This window comes from Lipotes vexillifer, unplaced genomic scaffold (assembly GCF_000442215.2).
Source record: "Lipotes vexillifer unplaced genomic scaffold, Lipotes_vexillifer_v1.1 scaffold926, whole genome shotgun sequence".
Classification (NCBI taxonomy): domain Eukaryota; kingdom Metazoa; phylum Chordata; class Mammalia; order Artiodactyla; family Lipotidae; genus Lipotes; species Lipotes vexillifer.
Window position 1 is genome coordinate 3,168,974 of NW_006798085.1, and position 26,636 is coordinate 3,195,609.

Here is a 26,636-nt window from a genome sequence, read left to right on the forward strand (position 1 = left end):
GTGGGCAGCCTTGTCTTGTTCCTGATCTTAGTGGAAATGCTTTCAGTTTTTCACCATTGAGGATGATGTTGGCTGTGGGTTTGTCATATATGGCCTTTATTATGTTGAGGAAAGTTCCCTCTGTGCCTACTTTCTGCAGGGTTTTTATCATAAATGGGTGTTGAATTTTGTCGAAAGCTTTCTCTGCATCTATTGAGATGATCATATGGTTTTTCTCCTTTAATTTGTTAATATGGTGTATCACGTTGATTGATTTAGGTATATTGAAGAATCCTTGCATTCCTGGAATAAACCCCACTTGATCATGGTGTATGATCCTTTTAATGTGCTGTTGGATTCTGTTTCCTAGTATTTTGTTGAGGATTTTTTCATTTACGTTCATTTACGTTCATTTATGTTCATCAGTGATATTGGCCTGCAGTTTTCTTTCTTTGTGACATCCTTGTCTGGTTTTGATATCAAGGTTATGGTGGCCTCGTAGAATGAGTTTGGGAGTGTTCCTCCCTCTGCTCTATTTTGGAAGAGTTTGAGAAGGATAGGTGTTAGCTCTTCTCTAAATATTTGATAGAATTCGCCTGTGAAGCCATCTGGTTCTGGGCTTTTGTTTGTTGGAAGACTTTTCATCACAGTTTCAGTTTCAGTGCTTGTGATTGGTCTGTTCATATTTTCTCTTTCCTCCTGATTCAGTCTTGGCAGGTTGTGTATTTCTAAGAATTTGTGCATTTCTTCCAGGTTGTCCATTTTAGTGGCATAGAGTTGCTTGTAGTAATCTCTCATGATCTTTTGTATTTCTGCAGTGTCAGTTGTTACTTCTTCTTTTTCATTTCTAATTCTTTTGAGTTGAGTATTCTCCCCTTTTTTCTTTATGAGTCTGGCTAATGGTTTATCAGTTTTGTTTATCTTCTCAAAGAACCAGCTTTACTTTTATTGATCTTTGCTATCGTTTCCTTCACTTCTTTTTCATTTATTTCTGATATGATTTTTATGATTTCTTTCCTTCTGCTACTTTTGGGTTTTTTTTGTTCTTCTTTCTCTAATTGCTTTAGGTGCAAGTTTAGGTTGTTTATTCGAGATGTTTCCTATTTATTTAGGTAGGATTTTATTGCTCTAAACTTCCCTCTTAGAACTGCTTTTGCTGCATCCCATAGGTTTTGGATCGTCATGTCTCCATTGTCATTTGTTTCTAGGTATTTTGTGATTTCCTCTTTGAGTTCTTCAATGATAACTTCGTTATTAAGTAGTGTATTGTTTAGCCTCCATGTGTTTGTATTTTTTACAGATCTTTTCCTGTAATTGATACCTAGTCTCGTAGGATTGTGGTCAGAAAAGTTACTTGATAAAATTTCAGTTTTCTTAAATATGCCAAGGCTTGATTTGTGACCCAAGATATGATCTATCCTGGAGAATGTTCCATGAGCACTTGAGAAAAATGTGTATTCTGTTGTTTTTGGATGGAATGTCCTATAAATATCAATTAAATCCATCTTGTTTAATGTATCATTTAAAGCTTGTGTTTTCTTATTTATTTGCATTTCAGATGATCTCTCAATTGGTGAAAGTGGGGTGTAAAAGTCCCCTACTATGAGTGTGTTACTGTCCATTTCCCCTTTATGGCTTATAGTATTTGCCTTATGTATTGAGGTTCTCCTATGTTGGGTGCATAAATATTTACAATTTTTATATCTTCTTTTTGGATCGATCCCTTGATCCTTCTGTAGTGTCCTTCTTTGTCTCTTCTAATAGTCTTTATTTTAAAGTCTATTTTGTCTGATATGAGAATTGCTACTCCAGCTTTCTTTTGGTTTCCATTTGCATGGAATATCTTTTTCCATCCCCTTACTTTCAGTCTGTGTGTGTCTCTAGGTCTGAAGTGGGTCTCTTGTAGACAGCATATACATGGACTTGTTTTTGTATCCATTCAGCCATTCTGTGTCTTTTGGTGGGAGCATTTAGTTCGTTTACATTTAAGGTAATTATTGATATGTATGTTCGTATTCCCATTTTCTTAATTGTTTTGGGTTCGTTATTTTTGATCTTTTCCTTCTCTTGTGTTTCTTGCCTAAAAAAGTTCCTTTAGCGTTTGTTATAAAGCTGGTTTGGTGGTGCTGAACTCTCTCAGGTTTTGCTTGTCTGTGAAGATTTTAATTTCTCTATCAAATCTGGATGAGATCCTTGTTGGGTAGAGTACTCTTGGTTGCAGGTTTTTCTCCTTCATCACTTTAAATATTTCCTGCTAGTCCCTTCTGGCTTGCAAAGTATCTGCTGAAAGATCAGTTGTTACCCTTATGGGGATTCCCTTTTGTTATTTGTTGTTGTTCCCTTGTTGCTTTTAATATGTTTTCTTTGTATTTAAGTTTTGACAGTTTCATTAGTATGTGTCTTGGCATATTTCTCCTATGATTTATCATTTATGGGACTCTCTGTGCTTCTTTGACTTGATTATTTACTTTCTTATATTAGGGAAGTTTTCAACTATAATCTCTCAAATATTTTCTCAATCACTTTCTTTTTCTCTCCTTCTTCTGGAACCCCTGTGATTTGAATGTTGGTGCATTTAATGTTGTCCCAGAAGTCTCTGAGACTGTCCTCAGTTCTTTTCATTCTATTTTCTTTATTCTGCTCTGCAGTATTTATTTCTAATATTTTATCTTCCAGGTCACTTATCCATTCTTCTGCCTCAGTTATTCTGCTATTGATACCATCTAGAGTATTTTTCATTTCATTTATTAGGTTGTTTATCATTGCTTGTTTCATCTGTAGTTTTCTAGGTCCTTTTTAATTGTTTCGTGCATTTTGTCTATTATATTTCCAAGATTTTGGGTCATGTTTACTATCATTATTCTGAATTCTTTTTCAGGTAGACTGCTTATTTCCTCTTCATTTGTTGGGTCTGGTGCGTTTTTATCTTGCTCCTTCATCTGCTGTGTGTTTTTCTGTCTTCTCCTTTTGCTTATCTTGCTGTGTTTGGGGTCTCCTTTTTGTAGGCTGCAGGTTCATAATTCCCGTTGTTTTTGGTTTCTGTCCCCAGTGGATAAAGTTGGGTCAGTGGGTTGTGTAGGCTTCTTGGTGGAGGGGAGTAGTGCCTGTGTTCTGGTGGATGTGGGTGGATCTTGTCTGCCTGGTGGGCAGGTCCACGTTTTGTGTTTTGGGGTGTCTGTGGACTTACTATGTTTATAGGCTGCCTCTCTGCTAATGGGTGGGTTTGTGTTCTTGTCTTGCTAGTTGTTTGGAATAGGGTGTCCCGCACTTTAGCTTGTTGGTCGTTGAGTGAAGCTGGGTGCTGGTGTTGAGATGGAGATCTCTGGGAGATTCTTGCCATTTGATATTATGTGGAGCTGGGAGGTCTCTTGTGGACCAGTGTCCTGAAGCTGGCTCTCCCACCTCAGAGGCACAGCACTGACTCCTGGTTGCAGCACCAAGAGCCTTTCATCCATATGGCTCAGAATGAAAGGGAGTAAAAGCAGAAAGAAAGAAAGAAAGAAGAAAGAAAGAAAGAAAGAAAGAAAAGAAAGAAGGAAGGAAGGAAGGAAGGAAGGAAGGAAGGACAGAAAGAAAAGAAAGGGAAAGAAAGAAAGAAAGAAGAAAGAAAGAAAGAAAGAAGAAAGAAAGAAAGAAAGAAAAAGAAAGAAAGAAAAAAAGACGAAAGAAAGAAAGAAAGAAAGAAAGAAAGAAAGAAAAAGAAAGAAAGAAAGAAGAAAGAAAGAAAGAAAGAAAGAAAGAAAGAAGAAAGAAAGAAAGGAGGGAGGGAGGGAGGGAGTGGGGGAGGGAGGGAGTGAAGGAGGAAGGAAGGAGGGAAGGAAAGAAAGGAAGAAAGAAGATAAAGTAAGATAAAATAAAATAAAGTTATTAAAATAAAATATAATTATTAAGAAAAAAAATTTTTAAAAAGAAAGAAAAAAACAAATAAACAAAATAACCCAAGAAACTAAGAAACAAACAAACAAAAAACGGACTGATAGAACCCTAGGACAAATGGTCGAAGCAAAACTATACTGAAAAAATCTCACACAGAAGCATACACATACACACTCACAAAAAGAGGAAAAGGGGAAAAAGTAATAAATCTTGATCTCAATATCCACCTCCTCAATTTGGGATGATTCGTATTCTATTCATATATTCCACAGATGCAGGGTACATCAAGTTGATAGTGGAGTTTTAATCCGCTGCTTCTGAGGCTGCTGGGAGAGATTTCCCTTTCTCTTTTTTGTTCTTACAGCTCCTGGGGCTCAGCTTCGGATTTGGCCCCGCCTCTGCATGTAGATAGTCAGAGGGCGTGTGTTCTTCACTCAGATAGGACGGGGTTAAAGGAGCAGCTGCTTCGGGGACTTTGGCTCAGTCAGGCCTCGGGCAGGGAGGGGTACGGAGTGTGGGGCGAGCCTGCAGCGGCAGAGGCTAGCGTGACGTTTCACCATCCTGAGGGGCGCCATGCGTTCTGCCGGGGAAGTTGTCCCTGGATCACGGGACCCTGGCAGTTGTGGGCTACACAGGCTCCCATGAAGGGGGGTGTGTATTGTGACCTGTGCTTGCACACAGGCTTCTTGGTGGTGGCAGCAGCATGCTTAGCATCTCCTGCCCATCTCTAGGATCCGTGCTTTTAGCCGTGGCTCACGGCTGTCTCTGGAGCTCCTTTAAGCATCGCTCTTAATCCCTCTCCTTGCGCACCAGAAAACAAAGAGGGAAGAAAAAGTCTCTTGCCTCTTCGGCAGATCCAGACTCTTCACTCAACTCCCTCCTGGCCATGTGGCGCACTAACCCCCTGCAGGCTGTGTTCATGCCTCCAACCCCAGTCCTCTCCCTGCGCTCCGACCTAAGTCCAAGTCTCAGCTCCCAGCCCCGCCCGCCCCGGCGGGGGAGCAGACAAGACTCTCGGGCTGGTGAGCGCTGGTCGGCACCGATCCTCTGTGCGGCAATCTCCCCGCTTTGACTTCCGCACCCCTGTGGCTGTGCTCTCCTCCGTGGCTCTGAAGCTTTCCCCCTCCACCACCCTCAATCTCTGCCTGGGAAGGGGCTTCCTAGTGTGTGGAAACCTTTCTTCCTTCACAGCTCTCTCCCGCTGGTGCAGGTAACGTCCCTATCCTTTTGTCTCTGTTTATTCTTTTTTCTTTTTCCCTACCCAGCCAGGTACGTGGGGGCTTTCTTGCCTTTCGGGAGGTCTGAGGTCTTCTGCCAGCGTTCAGTAGGTGCTTTGTAGGAGTTGTTCCACGTGTAGATGTATTTCTGGTGTATCTGTGGGGAGGAAGGGGATCTCCGCGTCTTACTCTTCTGCCATCTTCCCCTCCGGCCTCAACTCAGTGGCTTTTAGTATATTCACAGAGTTGTGCAAGCATTGCTGCAATACAATTCCAGATCATTTTCACACCCTCAAAAGAAACCACAAACCATTAGCATCAGTCCCTATTCCCACCTTCCCCGTACATTCAGTGAACCACTGATTTACTTCATGTCTCTCTGGATTTGCCTAGTCTCGACATTTCATTTAAAGAAAATCATACAATATGTGGCTTTTTGTGACTGGCTTCTTTCACTGAGCATAATGTTTTCGAAGTTATTCTATGTTGTATTGAGTATCCATCCTTTGTTTCTGTTCATTGCCACACATTGTTCCATTTAATAGCTGTATCAGAACTGTTTAACCATTCAGCAATTGAAGAACACTTTCAGTCTTTCCGTTTACTGGCTATTACGAATAATGCAGTCAACAACATTTGTATATAATTGTTTGTGTGGATATGCTTTCAGTTCTTTTAGCAATATACCTAGGCATGGAATTGCTGAATCATGTGGTAACTCTATGTTTAACATTTTTTAAATCTTATGCTCATTTATTTTTTTTTACCGTTTGCCATAATCCCCTTAAACTTATACAGTGTTATAGGTTGATTATATCTCAGTACAACTGGAGCAAAAGAATTGGGGTAGGAACATTAGCAAAATAAAAACAAAAACAAAAGAAGAAAAAGGAAATAACTATGTAGCAGGTACTGAACTCCTTCTTCTGTTGTCCTTAGATTTGACACCTTCCTCTAGTGGTCAGATTGTCTTTGGGCACTGGTCTCTACCTCTTTTCCCATAGATTTCTGCCCACTTGCCCATCAAGTACCATGATTAATTTGGTTTATCTTTTATTCTGTCATTTCAGCTGAATCCTTCAAGGAATTTGCCGAATTGCTCAACGAAGTAGAAAACGAGAGGATGATGATGGTAGGTCATTAACATTGGGCCTAGAACCAAGATCATCTCTGATCTTGGGAAGTTTTCTTCTCCTCATTGGTTGGAGTGATACTATGTTGTTTCAGTTTCTGTCTCATCATTACCTGGGTACTGTAAAGACAGGGAATCGATCTGGTTATTCTATCTCAAGTTCCCATCCTGAGAGTTTAGCATTAGGTAGAGGGAAATTAGTCTATTCATTTCAGTGAGATAAGATTTCAGATGACATTAAATTCGACTGTTGAACATGTTGACAAAAATCATGGTCTTTAGTGTTCTTAAACAAATTATCTATTTATGTGCTTATGTGCTTTTAGAAGTAATGATGTGGGCTTTATTTATGACATATGATTGTTTTATTTAAATCTATGTGAAAACTTTTTTTTCCTTACATTTAAAGTCTAATTTATTAATATTAATAGACTTTAATATTTAGAGCAGTTTTCGTTTTACAGAAAAGTTGAGTGGAAAGTGCAGAGAGATTTCATGTACAGTTGCCCTTTGAACGTCACAGGTTTGATCTGTGTGTGTCCACTTATATGTGGGTGCTTTTCAATGAATACTACAGTGCTACATGATCTGAGTTCAGTTGAATCTATTGTTGTAGAACCTCAGATACTGGAAGACTGTAAAGTTATATGCAGACTTTTGACTGCACATTGTGTGTGTGGGGTCAGTTCCCTTGACCCTTGCACTGTTCAAGGGTAAACTGTACTCCCTTTCTTCCCCCTCTCCTCCCCATACAGTTTCCTCTATTATCATCTTGCATGTGTGGTACATTTGTTTCAGTTAATGAACCAACATCAATGCAATATTATTAAGTTCATAGTTACATAAGAGTTCACTCTTTATTGAATATTTTATGGGTTTTGACAAATGCCTAATGACATATATTCACCATCAAAGTTTCATCATAAAGATTATTTTCATTGCCCTAAAAATCCCCTGTGATTCCCCCTTCCTTCTCTGATATCCAAATCCCTGGCAAACACTTATCTTTTTACTGTGTTTTTCCTCTTCTCGAATATCATACAGTTGGAGTCATACAGTATATAGCCTTTTCAGATTGGCTCCTTTGACTTAGTGATATGCGTTTAAATTTCCTCTATGTCTTTTCATGGCTTGAAAGCTCATTTCTTTTTGTCATTGAATAATATATATGCATATATTATAACCTATATTCCATCATATGGATTTACCACAGTTTGTTCATCCCTACACCCATTGAAGGATATCTTGGTTACTCCCAAGTTTTGGCAATTATGGAAAACCTACCATACACATTTGTGTGCAGATTTTTGTGTGGATGTAAATTTTCAACTCTTTTGATTAATTTCCAAGGAATCCAATTGCTAGATTGTGTGATATGTCTAGATTTGTAAGAAACTGCCAAACTGTCTTCCAAAGTGACTACCATTTTGCATTCTCACCAGCTTTGAATGAGAGTTATTGTTGCTCCACATTCTCACCAGCATTTGATGTTGGCTGTGTTTTGGATTTTACCCATTTTAATATGTGCATGTAATGGTATATCTTTGCTGTTGTAATTTGTGTTTTCCTGATGACATTTGATTTGGAACATCTTTCCATATGCTTATTTGCCACCTGTAGATCATCTTTGGTGAGGTGTCTGTTCAGGTCTTTTGCCTGTGTTTAAATTGGTTTGTTTGTTTTCTTATTGCTCAGTTTTAAGATTTCTTTGTATATTTTGGATGCCAGTCCTTTATCAGAAATGTGTATTGCAAAAAAATTTCCAGTCTGTGGCTTATCTTTTTATTTTCTTAACAATGTCTTTTGTGGAGCAGAAGTTTTAAATTTTAATGAAGTCCAGCTTATCAGTTCTTTCACAGATCATGCTTTTGGGGTTGTATCTAAAAAATCAGCGCCAAACCAAAGGTCATTTAGATTTTCTCATATGTTATCTTCTAGGAGTTTTATAATTCTGTGTTATACATTTAGGTCTATGACCCCTTTTGAGCTAATTCTTGAGAAAGTGTAAGGATTGTCTCTAGATTCTTTTTTTTTTTCCCCATGGGGAAGTCTGGTTGTTTTATCACCATTTCTGAAAAGACTGTCCTTTTTCCATTGAATTACCTTTGCTTCTTTGGCAAAGACCAATAGACTATATTTGTATGGATCTGTATATGGGCTCTCTATTCTGTTCCATTGATCTGTTTGTCTATTTGTTCAGCAATATCACAGGATTTGTTTTTACAAAATTTAAAAAATTATTGAAGTATAGTTGATTTAAATATTGTGTTAGTTTCAGGTATAACAGTAAAGTGATTCATATATATATATTCAAATTATTTTCCATTATCAGGTATTACAAGAAGTTGAATATAGCTCCCTGTGCTATACAGTAAATCCTTGTTGCTTATCTATTATATATGTAGTAGCTTGTATCTGTTAATCCTATATTCCTAATTTATCCCTCCTCCCCTCCCATTCCCCTTTGGTTACTGTAAGTTTATTTTCTATGTCTGTGAGTCTGTTTCTGTTTTGTATATAGATTCATTTGTCTTATTTTTTAGCTTCCACATGTAATTGATATCATATGATATTTGTCTTTCTCTGTCTGACTTACTTCACTTAGTATGATAATCTCTAGGTCCATCCCTGTTGCTGCAAATGGCAATATTCCATTATTTTTTATGGCTGAGTAATATTCCATTATGTGTATGTTTATATATAAATATATATGTGTGTGTATATTGATATGTGTGTGTGTGTGTATATATATATATATGTATGTATCACATCTTCTTAAGCCAATCATCTGTTGATGGGCACTTGGATTGTTTCCATGTCTTGGCTATTGTAAATAGTGCTGCTGTGAACCGTGGGGTGCATGTATCTTTTCAATTTAAAGTTTTAATTTTTTTCTGGATATATGCACAGGAGTGTCATTACTGGATCATATAGTAGCTCTATTTTTAGTTTTTTAAGGAGCCTTCATACTGTTTTCCATGGCGACTGCACCAATTTACATTCCCACCAACAGTGTGTGAGGGTTCCCTTTTCTCCTTATCTTCTCTAGCATTTATTATTTGTAGACTTTTTAATGATGGCCATTCTGACCAGTGTGAGGTGATACCTCATTGTGGTTTTGATTTGCATTTCTCTAATAATTTGTGATGTTGAGCATCTCTTCTTGTGACTGTTGGCCATCTGTATGTCTTTGGAGAAATGTCTATTTAGGTCTTTTGTTCAGTTTTTAAATTTTTTTTGGTATTAAGTTGTATGAGCTGTTTGTATAGTTTGGATGTTAACTCCTTGTCGGTCACATTGTTTGCAAATATTTTCTCCTATTCCGTAGGTTTTCTTTTCATTTTGCCAATGGTTTCCTTTGCTGTGCAAAAACTTTTAAGTTTCATTAGATCCCATTTGTTTATTTTTGCTTTTATTTCTTTTGCTTTGGGAGATTGATCTAAGAAAATATCACTATGATTCATGTCCGAGAATGTTTTGCCTATATTCTCATCTGGAAATTTTGTGGTGCCATGTCATATTTAGGTCTTTAAAGCACTTTGTGTTTATTTTTTGTATATGGTGTGAGGGAATGTTCTAATTTAATTGATTTACATAGCTGTCCAGCTTTCCCAACACCACTTGTTGAAGAGACTGTATTTTCTCCATTGTATATTCTTGCATACTTTGTCATAGATTAATTGACCATATGTCTGTGGATTTACTTCTGGGCTCTCTGTTCTTTTCCATTGATATATATATCTCCTGTTGTGCCAATACCATGCTGCTTTGATTACTGTAGGTTTGTAATGTTGTCTGAAGTCTGGATGGTTTATACCTCCAGCTTTGTTCTTTTTCCTCAGGATTGCTTTGGCAATTCTGGGTCTTTTGTGGGTCCATATAAATTTTAGGATTATTTGTTCTTGTTCTGTGAAAAATGTTATGGACCAATACCACACTATCTTGATTACTGTAACTTTGTAGTAAGTCTTGAAGTAGGGTATGAACTTCAGAACCTGTTTATCAATATCCACAAAACAAGTTGCTGGAATTTTGATTGGAATTGCGTTGAATCTATAGATGGGACAAACTGACATCTTAAAAATATTGTCTTAGGGCTTCCCGGGTGGCGCAGTGGTTGAGAGTCTGCCTGCCGATGCAGGGGACACGGGTTCGTGCCCCAGTCCGGGAAGATCCCACATGCCACAGAGCAGCTGGGCCTGTGAGCCATGGCCGCTGAGCCTGCGCGTCCGGAGCCTGTGCTCCGCAACGGGAGAGGCCACAACAGTGAGAGGCCTGCATACAGCAAAAAAAAAAAAAAAAAAAAAAAAAAAATTGTCTTACTATTTGTGAACATGGGTTATCTCTCCCATTTATTTAGACTTTCTTTGATTTCTTTCTTCAGAGTTTTATAGTTTCCTCATAATGATCTTATACATATTTTGTTAGATTTATTCCTAAGTATTTATATTTTTTTGTGAACTCTATTTTAACAGTTGAATAAATAATCTTTTTGTGTGGTCCCTAGACTTGTACCACCAGTGTCACCTGGGAAATTGTTAAAAATGAAGGTCCTTGGCCACACACCAGAGCTAGCTGAGACTTAAATGTACCTATGTTGGTCAATATTTATTTTTATTAGGAGCATGTGCGTCAAGTGGAAACAATGTTAAGGACAACAAAGTGGTCTGTCTTTCCTTTCTCTCATTGGATGACTTTGTATTGGCTGCTCAGTTTTGTTAAACCCATTTATTTCAATAGCAAGAGTTCTTTAATCTGTAATCACTCTTCCTTTTCAACAGGGTGGTACTGGCTTCTCAGAATACTGCTACCGTTTCATCTCAGCTCCTAGAGAGTTAGGATTGAAGGCAGGGCCCGTAAATCTGGGAAATTAGATCTTTAGGTGCTAATAGTGGCTGTGCCACTAACTTATTTGTGACTTCACACTAATCACTTTATTTCTTCTACTCTCTCTTTCTTTATATGTAGAATGAGAAAAAATTCCCATCTTCTAAGTTTGTTGTAAGTACTCCAAATGATAAAATGAATATGGTAGTGTTTTATAATAGCAAAAATCACTGATTATATAAATGTTTCTAGTTATTTTTTGTTGCCCCCAAGATTTGGCTTGTGGAAATTTGACTTGGGAATTTTCTTCATTTAAGAAATTTGCTTATAATGATAGTTAAGAGAGGCCAATATGGGTAGTTTTCCCAGAGCCTCTTAGATACCCCACTAGCTAATCCACACTCTACTAAATATTTTCTTCTGTTATAAGAGTTTGTGGACTGCTACCAATGTTGATCTCAAAGACATTCACCCCTATTTCATTCATATACCACTAGAAATGTCAGCTGTACAACTCTTCAGCCCTAGTTGTTTCTTGATCTCTTTTATTTACCCGATTACAGAGCTCTAAAATATTGAAGAAGGATTCACCTTTTGAGATATTTTTCTCACCATAACTGCTGGCTGTTTTCCACAGGACTAACTTATTTTCTTCTGTCTTTAATTATGCTCTGCCCTTTTGTTCCCTCAATTCTTCAGTCATGTCTTGAGTATTGGCTCCCTATTTCCTATTTAATTACAGGAATGCTGTGTAGGTTAGGCTCAATGAAGGCCTTTTACAACCTGCCAGGGATCGTTCTTGACTGCACCTCTCTCATTTCCTGGAACTGTGGTAGAAGGACTCCTGTACCTCAATATGGTAGATGTTAAACAGCTTTCTATAATTTCTATAAAAAGAGGCCCAAAGAAACTTTAGTAGAACACGAAGGAAGTTCATAGCCCTAGCATGTGACAACTGCAGATGTCTAGTCATTCTCATAATGAATTTTACATTGTTAAAGAAACTATGGAGGGAATAAATGAAGTGGAGCATCCCCGCTTTTATTTCTTAAAAAAGTACAGTGGGGAAGGTTGTAGTACCTCTGAAAGTGGCCTTTAAAAGTCTGGATAACAGACTTTCTCTATGATTAACGATAAGAGGCTTGCCTAGATGCCTTTCTAACTCTGAAGGGGACTCTGTTGGCAATGGTAAGGTCTTTCTTTGAGGACTGCCAAGAATGACCTAAAACGGTGTACCCTCAATGCCTTCTTTTGGTAATTGGTTAACCATCAAAGATTCCTGAGCAATTCTTCACTACTAGATTGAATGCCATCTCTATTTTAGTAAGTGGCCTATCTAGTTTGGTTTTATTCAATCAGAGCCAGATTTTAGATAAACTCACTAATGTGTTTAGAATGTCACTTACGCTGGGGCTTCTACTGTGATATAGTAGGTGGGAGCTTTTGTCCTAGAGAGCTCACAAAATGAATGCAGTGGTCAGAAAGGGAATAAAGGTCAAGTTTACTTAAAAGGGCTTTTCTGAGTAATTGTTAGATTTCTAAGGAGTTTAAAGGTAAAGCTGAATGGGAAAGAAAAAAGAGCCAATCCTCAGTGCGACATTCTCCTACATTTCTAGCTCAATGTTCTGGCAGAAATCAGTATAATAACCAATGACTGTTAAAGAGAGGAAAAGGTTCAGAGAATCTATTTGTGTTGTAGGAGACAGGGAACAGTATTTCCAATGCGATTAAGGAAAACTCTCGACTCCAATTTAAGTGAACCATGTGCTACTTTTCCAGACTGGAACAGGGCCAAACGTAAAAATAGTAGCCTTATGAACTCTGTGAGAAGTTACTGGCACACTTACTTATGCAAGAAAATCCCCCGTGGAACATGAAAAACTGGCACCTGTACCATCCTTGGGGTGCCTGCATATGCAAGGGCTCAGCTGAATATCCATACAGAGGCTTGACACATATTACTCTCTTTAGAAGTGGCATGTTCACTTCTTATTCAAAGACAAACTTCCTCAATGTTTCCCAATTGGCTACTTTTGTGTTATCTTCGTGAAACTGGAAATTGTTTTTCTAATTATCTATTGCTACATAACACCCTATTCCAAAACGTGGTGACTTAAACTATTTAATTTTATCACATGATTTTGTGGGTCAGGAATTCATGCAGGGGTCAGCTCAGAGATTCTTCTGCTCTATGTAGTGGTATTCACCTTGGAGGTGCGGTGATATGGAGGGTCCAAAATAGCTTCACTCACATATCTGGCACCTTAGTGAGATGACTGCAAGGCTGGGCTCAGCGGGTCTTTTGACAAGAATGTCTACATTTGGTCTCTCTAGCTTGGTAGTCCCAGGGTAGTCCAACTCTTTATATTGTGGCTCAGGGCTCATGAGGAGTGTTCCAAGGGAACCAGGTGGAAGTTACTGGCCTTTTATGACCTAGCCTGGGATGTCATGTAGTATCCCTTCTGCTGTACTGTGTTTGTTCAAAGCAGTAACAAACCCACTCATATTCAAGGTAGAGGAGGGGATGGAGACCTTCCTTCTCAATGTGAGGAGTATCATAGAATTTGTGTCCATGTTTTAAAACTTCCACAATAGTAAAGAAGAAAAATTATTCCCTGCATGTAATCTATGACACCAATAACTTAGTTTATTTCCAGGTGGGTATACAAAGTTGATAGCACATAATTCACAATCCATGGAAATGTAGAGTGTATTGGGCAAAGGAGACAGGCTGGTACTTTTAGTAAGAGAATTATTGTTTTCAAGCAAGGATAGTCACTGGTGTCTATTTTTGATATCATGGTGCTTTGATTGGATGAGAGTTTGCCCATTTAGTTGAACGTTGAATCATGCCTGGATAGAAAATAAGAGGTCCAAAGTGCCTGTAGGACTTGGATACAATATGTATTAATGCCTCAATTCGTGTTGCTTTTTGTTGGTAGTTTAAAAATTGTTTCTTACTCTGGAGAATACAGAACTGGTAAAAACTGGCTTTCTACTCTCTATTCTATTTTTGTTTTAAAGACATATCTTGCCTTACCGACACTTTGTCTCATCTGATAACGAAGCCAGTCCCTCATTTTCTTGTCTTGTAATGGATCAAAATTAAATTGCAGCTAATTCGCACCTCTGAAGAAACAAACCCCACTTGTTGCGTTGGATAGATGAAATCTCCCAAGAGGTTTACATGAAGACAAAGCTTTTTATGTCTCTACCTGCCCACTGTGCAAGGGATTCAATTTGGATATGATGTTTTTATATTTCCAACACCATATTAATGCCAATATTTTTAGTACCTGGACAGGCTGTTTCTGTCAGGTTCTGAACTTACAGTTAGGTTGTTAGAAGGCCTGGTCCAGTATTCTCTGTGATGCTGTAATACACTCTTAGTTCTGAGGGAAATGTTCTGGTTTTATGACACACCAGGGCGGGGCTGGAAACAATTTATACTGGGATTTTTCCTGATGCTATTCCTACTAACTCATTTGCCTCCCATGAAATGATTTGCACTTGGTGCAATTGGCCTTTTCATGTATTTTCCCTTCCCTTTCTCTTCTCTTTTCCACATATACTTCAGGCTTCCTGTGTCTGTTTCTGGGCATGACCCTGGATATTTATCGATTAACATCTCAGATCAGACTACCAGTAAAGTTACAGAGAAATGCCCCTAATGTTCCTTCTTTCATTTCCTCTCACAGCATTTTACTTTTTTTAAGGAGGAAAAGTTTAATTTTTCAAATTAAAACTTGATTCCACACCTCTCCAACTTTGGTATTAATGTTATCTCTGATTTTCACAGATTTTGATTTCCATGTACAGTTATATTAATTCCCATATACATCATAAATATTGAAAGATTTGAAAGCATCAACTTAATCCCAATTTGCCATTATATTTTTAATGAAAGAATAAAGTTTTGGTGAGTAGTTAAGGAAATGAATCCAAGTGTCTAATTATACCAATTGCTCCAACTTAAAACAAATTAAAAAGCTAGAACAGTGCTTTTAAAACTTGAGGGTACACACAAATTACCTAGGGCCCTTGTTAAAATAAGGATTCTTATTTGATAGGTCTGGGGTGGAGGCTGAGATTCTGCATTTCTAACAAGATCCCAGGTGATGCTGCTGCTGCTGGTTAGTGGGCCATATTTTGAGTAGCAAGGACCCAGAAGATTTTTTGAAACCTTTGTTAATTTAAGCAAAATGTTCACTTTAACATTTCTTCATAAACCAGTTTGCATAAAGCTAGGTCAGTTACTCAACTGCTCCAGGGTTAGGGAGTAATTCCCTCATTAAATCCAAGATGTCATTGATTGTTAGATGAGTCATTATTTTATGTGCTGCTAAGAAGGGAAAACACTGACAAACTATGATGCATGGTGATTTCAGAAATGTTAAAATATGAATCTTAGAATTCAAGAAATCGGGTGGTTTCTCTGGCTCTTTACCAGTTTCCACAATGAGTGTTTACTCTGTGCTAGGTACTTTGTCTACAAGATAGGTGCTGTGATGATCCTATTTGACAAAGGTTTGGAGTGGCAAATTACCTTAAGTGGCACAGCTGGAATTTGAACCCTGGTCTCTATGACTGGAGAACCCACACTCTCATCTTCTCCCCCACAGGAAGGGCTCTTGTCCTTGAGAAAAATCCTCCCCCTGTGCTGTCTCCCATGGTATTCACTTAAGGTAATCGTCAAACCATTTGATTTTAAAAGACCAATATGGGAAAAACAGTAACAAAACTCAACAAGCCAGCAAACTAGTTAACGTTTTGCAGGATGGTGTATTATAAGGAAATACCCTAGTAACAATGAATGTTGAATCTGAACCTTGCTAATCTACAAGTTATTTTGCGTGTTCTTTCTTTTTCTCTAGGTACACAATGCTAGTGATTTGCTGATCAAACCCCTGGAAAATTTCCGGAAGGAACAAATAGGCTTCACAAAGGTACATTTTCTCTACATGTATAAGATATTTTTTATAGCAGTTGAGTAGTTGTTTGGGCTACCACCCTTCACTCTTCAGGGGTGAGGAGGATTCGTCTTTATAGGAAAACTCATTATCAAAAAATGTGAGACAATCTGGATTTGGCTCCTGACTGTGCTTCCAACTAGCTCTGTAACTGTGGACAAGACACTTCTTTTGGAGCTTCAGTTTCTCCGTATGGAAAATGGGGAGCTTGATAAATAGATATTATTTAAAGGTGACTTACCATGTGATGAGCCCCAGGCTAGGTGTTTTACATTCATTCTCTAATCACAACAACCCTGTGAGGTTCTGGTATTATCCGCATTTTACAGATCATGCAACTGAGGTTTGAACAAGATGAAGAACATGATCAAAGTTATAGCTATATAGTTAGTAATTAACAGTTGACAAGACTTAAACCTGAGGATCTATTTAGCTTCAAATCCCACATTCTTCCATTAAACTATACTGTCTAGATCTATGCTGTCCAATATGGTAGCCACAAGCTATATAAAGAAAATAAAGTTAACAACTCAGTTTCTCAGTCATGCTAGTCGCATTTCAAATGCTCAGTGAGTCACATGTGGCTAGTGGCTACTGTATTGGACAGGGCAGCATTGTATCAGATAATGCCAGATTCCCATGGATCTCTCTGATTCCCCAGTGTCTCATGAAGGGGTATGAATAATTGTCAAGTTTATTCATTACAACTAGGTGTAGGCCTATCTTGTAAGCTCCAATATGTATGTAACATGTGACCAAGACAGCCTACCAGAACTAAATGTAGATTCTTGACCAAGCATCTGGCCCTTTTAGGACTAAGAACACACGGCACAGTGGTTATCATATGGAGTACTTTGACAAGCATTTTGGGTGAGGCTATGAAAGTAACAAGTTATGAGAAGAAAGAGCAGACTAGTGGATGTGCTTTCCATTGCCTGGTATCATCAGTCAGGTTGACATGGCATTAGGTGAGTAACTGGCATTCAAGAAAAGTGAGTTCTCTGGATAGGCCAGCAATTCTGGATTCCACTCAGTTCATCATTGAATACTTAATTGGGAAAATGTATAATTGAAGGAAAAAAGAGCCTTTAAAATCACAAGTGTGGTATGAAAATAATTAGCTACTTGTTAAGTGACATGACAGTTGTTAACATAACACTGATTAAGTGGATGAAGAAGGACAGATGATGGGAAAACCCTTACATCTGGTTTTCTTTCATTCCCAGTGAGAATAGGAAAAATGAAAGTAAGAATATGCTGCAGTGGTTGACTTCATGCCATCTAAGGGAAAGGAAAAAATTTCCTGTTATGTAATTCCTATGTCCCATGCCTGGGCTGGGGATTTTACATATTCAGTCTTCCTTAATTCTTACAGTAAACCTGTGAGGTAGGATGTACATTATTCACTATCCCAATGAAGAAACTGGGCCTCAGAAAGGTGAAATTCCTATTAGTCTTTTTTTTTAAAGTAGCTACATACAATATAATATTCCATTAACTAGCTGTGCTATAACCCATTTATGCATTTTTCAATTGTTGGTCATTTAGGTTTTTTCTGTTTTTTTTTTTACTATCATAAAAAAACATTGTAATGAACATCCTTTTACATACAGATTTCGAAACTTGTCTAATCATCTCCTTAAGATACATTCCTGAAGTGATATTGATGGATCACATGCATGTTTCTTTTTTTTTTTCAAAATGCACCGTTTAAAAATTTTTTTATATACAGCAGGTTCTTATTAGCTATTTCATACATGTTAGAATATGTATGTCATTCCCAATCTCCCAATTCATCCAGCCACATTACCCGCTTGGTTTCCATACATTTGTTCTCTAAATCTGTGTCTCTATTTCTGCCTTGCAATGTGGTTCATCTGTACCATTTCTCTAGATTCCATATATATGAGTTAATGTACAATATTTGTTTTTCTCCTTCTGAATTACTTCACTCTGTATGACTCTAGCTCCATCCACGTCTCTACAAATGACCCAATTTCGTTCCTATTTGTGGCTGAGTAATATTCCATTGTATGTATTTACCAAAACTTCTTTATCCATTCATCTGTCAATGGGCATTTAGGTTGCTTCCATGACCTGGCTATTGTAAATAATGCTGCAATGAACATTGGGGTGCATGTGTCTTTTTGAATTATGGTTTTCTTGGGGTATATGTCCAGTAGTGGGATTGCTGGGTCATATGGTAATTCTATATTTAGTTTCTTAAGGAACCTCCATACTGTTCTCCATAGGGGCTATATCAATTTACTTTCCCACCAACAATGCAAGAGGGTTCCCTTTTCTTCACACCCTCTCCAGCATTTGTTGTTTATAGATTTTCTGATGATGCCCATTCTAACTGGTGTGAGGTGATACCTCATTGTACTTTTGATTTGCATTTCTCTAATAATTAGTGACGTTGAGCAGCTTTTCATGTGCCTCTTGGCCATCTGTATGTTTTCTTTGGACAAATGTCTATTTAGATCTTATATCCATTTTTTGATTGGGTTGTATGTTTCTTTAATATTGAGCTGCATGAGCTGTTTATATATTTTGGAGATTAATCCTTTGTCTGTTGATTTGTTTGCAAATATTATCTCCCACTCTGAAGGTTGTCTTTTTGCCTTGTTTATAGTTTCCATTGCTGTGCAAAAGCTTTTAAGTTTCATTAGGTCCCATTTGTTTATATTTGTTTTTATTTCCATTACTCCAGGAGGTGGGTCAAAAAAGATCTTGCTGTGATTTATGTCCAAGAGTGTTCTTCCTATGTTTTCCTCTATGAGTTTTAAAGTGTCTGGTCTTATATTTAGGTCTTTAATCCATTTTGAGTTTATTTTTGTGTATGGTGTTAGGGAGTGTTCTAACTTAATTCTTTTCCATGTAGCTGTCCATTTTCCCAGCACCATTTATTGAAGAGACTGTCTTTTCTCCATTGTATATACTTGCCACCTTTGTCATAGATTATTGGGCCATAGGTTTGTGGGTTTATCTCTGGGCTTTCTATCTTGTTCCATTGATCCATATTTCTGTGTTTGTGTCAGTACCATATTGTCTTGATTAACATAGCTTTGTAGTATAGTCTGAAGTCAGGGAGCCTGATTCCTCCAGCTCCGTTTTTTCCCCTAAAGATTGCTTTGGCTATTCGTGGTCTTTTGTGTCTCCATATAAATTTTAAGATTTTTTGTCCTAGTTCTGTAAAAAAATGCCTTGGTAATTTGATAGGAATTGCATTGAATCTGGGGATTGCTTTATGTAGTATAGTCATTTCTCGATATTGATTTTTCCAATCCAAGAACATGGTATTTCTCTCCATCTGTTTTTGTCATCTTTGATTTCTTTCATCAGTATTGTATAGTTTTCTGAGTGCAGGTCTTTTACCTCTTTAGATATGTTTATTCCTAGGTATTTTATTCTTTTTGTTGCAATGGTGAATGGGATTGTTTCCTTAATGTCTCTTTCTGACCTTTTGTTGTTAGTATATAGGAATGCAAGAGATTTCTGTGTATTAATTTTGTATCCTGCAACTTTACCAAATGCACTGATTAGCTCTAGTAGTTTTCTGGTGGCATCTTTAGGATTCTGTATGTATAGTGTCATGTCATCTGCAGTGACAGTTTTACTTCTTCTTTTCCAATTTGGATTCCTTTATTTATCTTTTTTCTCTGACTGCTGTGGCTAAGACTTCCAAAACTATGTTGAATAATGGTCACAAGAGTGGATATCCTTGTCTTGTTCCTGATCTTAGAGGAAATGCCTTCAGTTTTTCACCATTGAGAATGATACTTGCTGTGGGTTTGTCATATATGGCCTTTATTATGTTGAGGTAGGTTTCCTTTATGCCCACTTTATGGAGAGCTTTTATCATAAATGGGTGTTGAATTTTTTCAAGAGCTTTTTCTACATATATCGAGATTATCATATGTTTTTTTATACTTCAATTTGTTATTATGGTGTATCACATTGATTGATTAGCATATACTGAAGAATCCTTGCATCCCTGGGATAAATCCCAATTGAAATTGGTGTGTGACCCTTTTAAAGTGTTGTTGGATTCTGTTTGCTAGTGTTTTGTTGTGGATTTTTGCATCTATATTCATCAGTGATACTGGTCTGTAATTTTTTCTTTTTTGCTGTATCTCTGTCTGGTTTTGGTATTAGGGGGATGGTGGCCTCGTAGAATCAGTTTGGGAGTGTTCCTTCCTCTGCAATTTTTTGGAAGAGTTTGAGAAGGATGGGTGTTAGCTCTTCTCTAAATGTTTGATATAATTCACCTGTGAAGCCATCTGGTCCTGGACTTTTGTTTGTTGGAAGAGTTTTAATCACAGTTTCAGTTTCACTACTTGTGATTGGTCTGTTCATATTTTCTATTTCTTCCTGGTTCAGTCTTGGAAGGTTATATCTTTCTAAGAATTTTTCTGTTTCTTCCAGGTTGTCCATTTTATTGGAGTAGACTTGCTTGTAGTAGTCTCTTATGATGCTTTGTATTTCTGTGGTGTCTGTTGTAACTCCTACTTATTCATTTCTAATTTTATTGATTTGAGTCCTCTCCTTGTTTTTCTTGATGAGTCTGGCTAAAGGTTTATCAGTTTTGTCTACCTTCTGAAAAAAACAGCTTTTATTTTTATTGGTCTTTGCTATTGTTTTCTTTGTTTCTATTTCATTTGTTTCTGCTGTGATCTTTATGATTTCTTTCTTTCTACAAACATTGGGTTTTGTTTGTTCTTCTTTCTCTAGTTCCTTTAGGTGTAAGGTTAGATTGTTTGAGATATTTTTTTTTTCTTTCTTGAGGTAGGGTTTTTTTGCTATCAACTTCCCTCTTAGAACTCCTTTTGTTGCATCCCATAGGTTTTGGATTGTCGTGTTTTCATTGTCCTTTGTCTCTAGGTATTTTTTGATTTCTTCAGTGATCTCTTGGTTTTTTAGTAACATATTGTTTAGCCTCTATGTGTTTGTGTTTTTTATGTTTTTTTTTCCCTGTGATTGATTTCTAACCTCATAGAGTTGTGGTCGGAAAAGATGCTTGATACAATTTCAATTTTCTCAAATTTAACAAGGCTTGATTTGTGACCCAAGATGTGATCAATCCGGGATAATGTTCTGTGTGCACCTGAGAAGAAAGTGTAATCTGCTGTTTTCAGATGGAATGTCCTATAAGTATCAATTAAGTAATCTGGTCTATTTTGTAATTTAAAGCTTGTGTTTCCTTATTAATTTTCTTTCTGGATGATCTGTCCATTGGTGTAAGTGAGGTGTTAAAGTCCCCTAGTATTCTTGTGTTACTGTCGATTTCCTCTTTCATAGCTGTTAGCATTTGCCTTATGTATTGAGGTACTCCTACGTTGGGTGCATATATAATTGTTATATCTTCTTCTTGTATTGATCCCTTGATCATTACATAGTGTCCTTCCTTGTCTCTTGTAACATTCTTTATTTTAAAGTCTCTTTTATCTGGTATGATTATTGCTATTCCAGCTTTCTTGTGATATCCATTTGCACAGAATCTTTTTCCATCCCCTCACTTTCAGTCTGTATGTGTCCCTAGGTCTGAAGTGGGTCTCTTGTAGGCAGCATATATACGGGTCTTGTTTTTGTATCCATTCAGCCAGTCTATGTCTTTTGGTTGACACATTTAATCCACTTACATTTAAGGTAATTATTGATATGTATGTTCCTATTGCCTTTTTGTTAATTGTTCTCGGTTTGTTTTTGTAGGTCCTTTTCTTCTCTTGTGTTTCCCTCTTAGAGAAGTTCCTGTAGCATTTGTTGTAGAGCTGGTTTGGTGGTGCTGAATTCTCTTAGCTTTTGTTTGTCTGTAAAGCTTTTGATTTCTCTGTCGAAGCTGAATGAGATCCTTGCCAGGTAGAACAATCTTAGCTGTAGATTCTTCCCTTTCATCACTTTAAATATATCATGCCATTCCTTTCTGGCTTTTAGAGTTTCTGCTGAGAAATGAACTGTTAACCTTATGGGAGTTCCCTTGTATATTATTTGTCATTTTTCCCTTGTTGCTTTCAGTAATTTTTCTTTGTCAAGTTTTGTCAATTTGATTACTATGTCTCTTGGTGTGTTTCTCTTTGGGTTTTTCCTAACTGGGACTCTCTGCGTTTCCTGGACTTGGGTGGATAGTTCCTTTCCCATGTTAGGGAAGTTTTTGTTTATAATGTCTTCAAATATTTTCTCACATCCTTTCTCCCTGTCTTCTCCTTCTGGGACCCCTATAGTGTAAATGTTGGTGCATTTAATGCTGTCCCAGTGGTCTCTTAGGCTGTCTTCATTTATTTTTATTCTTTTTTCTTTATTCTGTTCCATGGCATGAATTCCACCATTCTGTCTTCCAGGTCACTTATCCATTCTTTTGCTTCTGTTATTCTCCTATGGATTCTTTCTAGTCTATTTTTCTTTTCAGTTATTGTATTGTTCGTCTCTGTTTGTTTGTTCTTTACTTCTTCTAGGCCTTTTTTGAACATTTCTTGCATCTTCTCGATCTTTGCTTCCATTCTATTTTCAAGGTCCTGGATCATGTTCACTATCATTATTCTGCATTCTTTTTCTGGAAGGTTACCTATCTCCACTTCATTTAGTTGTTTTTCTGGGATTTTATCATGTTCCTTCATCTGGTACATAGCCTTCTGCCTTTTCATTTTGGCTATCTTTCTGTGAATGTTGTTTTCATTCCACAGGCTGGAGGATTGTAGATCTTCTTGCCTCTGCTGTCTTCCCTCTGGTAGATGAGGCTACCTAAGAGGCTTGTGCAGCTTCCTGATGGGAGGGACGGGTGGTGGGTAGAGCTGGGTGTTACTCTGGTGGGCAGAGCTCAGTAAAACTTTAATCTACTTGTCTGCTGATGGGGTGGGGCTGGGTTCCCTCCCTGTTGGTTGTTTGGCCTGAGACAGCCCAGCACTGGAGGCTACAGGCTTCCTGGTAGGCCCATTGTCTGACTGGGTGAGGGCTCACACCAAGGAGCACCCCCAGAACCCTGTTGCCAGTTTCCCATCCCTGTGGTGAACTGCAGCTATCCCCCGCCTCTGCAGGAGAACCGACAACACTAGCAGGTTGTTCTGGTTCAGTCTTCTGCTTCTTCCCTCTGGGTCCTGATGTGCACACTACTTTGTGTGTGCCCTCCAAGAGTTGAGTCTCTGTTTCCCCCAGTCCTGTTGAAGTCCTGCAATCAAATCCCACTAACCTTCAAAGTCTGATTATCTGGTAAATTTCCTCCCGTTGCCTGACCCCCAGGTTTGCAAGGCTGATGTGGGGCTCAGAACCTTCACTCCAGATGGTGGACTTCTGTGGTTTAATTGTTTTCCGGTTTGTGAGTCACCCACCCAGTGGTTATTGGATTTGATTTTCTTGTGACTTTGCCCCTCCTAACATCTCTTTGCAGCTTCTCCTTTGTGTTTGCATGTGGGGAATCTTTTTTGGTGAGTTCCAGTGTCTTCCTGTCAATGATTGTTCAGCAGTTAGTTGTGATTCCGGTGCTCTTCCAAGAGGGATTGAGCGCCTGTACTTCTACTCCACCATCTTGAACCAATCCCATCTTCCTATCGGTCTTTTTTCCTACTTCTCTAACAGTGGGACCATCCTGCACACCTGTAAGGAAGGTAAACAGCTCAGTGTGAGAGTAGTTTTCAAGAAACTGTCTAGAATTCTCCCAGTTGTGAAATTTAAGGCAGTAGAAAAAGCACTGAGCTAAGTATTAGAAACTGTAGCTTCCAGTCTACCCCTGTATGTTATCAATTTATGGCCTCTTAGCTCGAACCGTCTTCAATACCGGTTCTGTTAAAATGGACAGAAATCCTTTAAGCATCTCTCTTTTACTGTAAGCAAGATATTAATCATTCTCAGTAGAGGGTGCTGGAGGGATATTGCAGGAGGAGGGATTGTCCTGTAGTTTCTAGCTGCTGCATAGGTGGGTTGGTAGAGAGGGAGTGAGATATCCAGTGGGGCTCTGATCCAGCCATACACCCACAATACAGGGTCCCTCAATGACCTTGAAACCTCCACCTGGCCTGGTGATAACCTTTCTATAGGTCTTTCAATATATGTCTGTCCCTGAAGGCTTTTCCACTCATGCTATCCTCGAGCTTCCTTCTGTAGGACCCCCACATAGCCTACCTGCTGACTGAAGTTTTATAACAGAGGTGCTGCTCTCCGCTTCCTCTGCCAGCCCCCATTACCATCTGCTTGTGCTCTGGAAGGTTCCTACTGGCCCTATGAAACTTTCCTGAAACTTAGAGTGTTCCCATCCTCTCTATCTGCTTCACTGGTTGCTGATTCTCTGCTTCCCACCCGCCCTCTGGACTTGCCTCCTGCTTACTTAGTGACTGTGGACTACCAGGCCAAAACAGCAAACTTCTCTACTGTTCAGTGACTTCGATTATACCTTTTCCAATGAGATCTGAACCCCTTCCACATTTGTCGTTCTTTGAGTACCTTCCTTCAGCCTTAGGGTACCATATATAGTTTCCTTATATCTTATGGTTAGTTTATTTTAGTTTAATAATTTTGTAGTTCAGTAATTATTTATACTGGTTTCTACCTCTTGACTAGGCCTAGACTGATACCCCCAGACTGATACACTGCTGCTAGCTGGATCTGTGATTTTACTGGTATGTGCTTTGTTAAGCCCTTACAAATATAATTATATGTTCTCATTTGAAGCCCCGGACAACCCTGTAAAGTACAGGTTATTATCCCTTGTTTAGAGATGAGGAAACTAAGGTTCAGTGACCTGTGGCGTCTAAGGTCACTTGACAAGGAAGTGACAGAGCTTGGATATGAATTCAGTTCTCCTGGTTGTAAGTCTATGTCTCCTTTCAGTGTATGAGAGATAGCACTTCTCCCTGGGCCTCAGTTTTCTCATGTGTACAATAAGAACAGTGGACAAATAACTCATAATCTAATATTCTGTTTGAGATTCTAAAGGTAATTAACTAAATGTGCATCTATTGAGATGTACAAATTAGCTAGTCAGAATTTGGTGTGCCATAAATGTAAAATATGCAGTCGATTTTTAAAAATAAAATTTTATTGGAGTATAATTTACAATGCTGTGTTACTTTCTGCTATATAGTGAAATGAATCAGTTATACATATACATATATCCACTCATTTTTAGATTCTTTTCCCATATAGCTCATTAGAGAGTATTGAGTAGAGTTTCCTGTGCTATACAGTACATTCTTATTAGTTATTTTATGTACACTAGTGTGCATATGTCAATCCCAATCTCCTAATTTGTCTCTCTCCCTCTTTCACTGGTGATAACCCTATGATTGTTTTCTACATCTGTAACTCTATTTTTGTTTTGTAAAAAAGTTCATTTGTACCATTTTTTTTAATTCCACATATAAGAAATATCATGTATTTGTCCTTCTCTGTCTGACTTACTTCACTCAATATGACAGTCTCTGGGTCCATCTATGTTGCTGAAAATGGCATTATTATTATTTTTTTTTTACAGCTGAGTTATATTCCATAGTATAAATGTACCACATCTTCTTTATCCCTTTCTCTGTCAATGGACATTTAGGTTGCTTCTGTGTCCTGGCTACTGTATATAGTGCTGCAGTGAACATCGGAGTGCATGCATCTTTTCGAATTATGGTTTTTGCCGTGGATTTGCCTCGGAGTGGGATTGCTGGGTCGTATGGTAATTCTATTTTTAGCTTTTTAAGGAACCTCCATAATGTTCACCATAGTGGCTGTACCAATTTACAACCCCGCCAACAGTGCAAGAGGGTTCCCTTGTCTCCACACCCTCTCCAGCATTTATTGTTAGTAGATTTTTTGATGATGACCATTCTGGCCATTGTGTGGTTATACCTCACTGTAGTTTTTATTTGCATTTCTCTAATAATTAGTGATGTTGAGCATTTTTCATATGCCTCTTTCATATGCCATCTGTATGTCTTCTTTGGAGAAATGCCTAATTAGTTCTCTGGCCCATTTTTTGATGTGTGTTATTGTTTTTTTGATATTGAGCTGCATGAGCTGTTTGTATACTTTGGAGATTAATCCCTTCTCAGACGCTTCATTGGCAAATATTTTCTCCCATTCTGTGGGTTGTCTTTTTGTTTTGTTCATGTTTTACTATTCTGTGCAAAATCTTTTGATTTTAATTAGTCCCATTTGTTTATTTTTGTTTTTAATTTCATTATTCTATGAGGTGGGTCAAAAGATCTTGATGATTTATGTCATAGAGCAGGGGTCCCCAACCCTCAGGCTATGGAGCCGAAACTAGGTTTATTCCTAGGTATTTTATTATTGGGATTGTTTCCTTAATTTATTTTTCTGATATTTCCTTGTTAGTGTATGGGATTGCAAGAGATTTCTGTGTATTAATTTTGTATCCTGCAGCTTTACTAAATTCATTGATGAGCTTTGGTAGTTTTCTGTTGGAATCTTTAGAATTTTCTATATATAGTATAATGCCATCTGCGAACAGTGACAGTTTTACTTCTTCTTTGTCAATTTGGATTCCTTTTATTCCCTTTTCTTCTCTGATTGCCTTGGCTAGGGCTTCCAAAACTATGTTGAATAATAGTGGCGAAAGTGGGGACCCTTGTCTTTTTTTTTTTTTTTAACATCTTTATTGGGGTATAATTGCTTTACAATGGTGTGTTAGTTTCTGCTTTA

General features: G+C 37.9%; 1 protein-coding gene across 1 annotated transcript in view; it reads left to right on the top strand.

Moving 5' to 3' along the window:
• The window catches only part of OPHN1 (oligophrenin 1), a gene marked incomplete at its 3' end in the record, with an annotated part of 409,261 nt that overhangs the window by 271,697 nt on the left and 110,928 nt on the right, over positions 1 to 26,636 (top strand). Inside the window, exons 3-4 of the mRNA XM_007470151.1 lie at positions 6,143 to 6,204; positions 15,906 to 15,977. Of these exons, the coding sequence (XP_007470213.1) occupies positions 6,143 to 6,204; positions 15,906 to 15,977 (134 nt within the window). The remainder of the gene's footprint in view (positions 1 to 6,142; positions 6,205 to 15,905; positions 15,978 to 26,636) is intronic.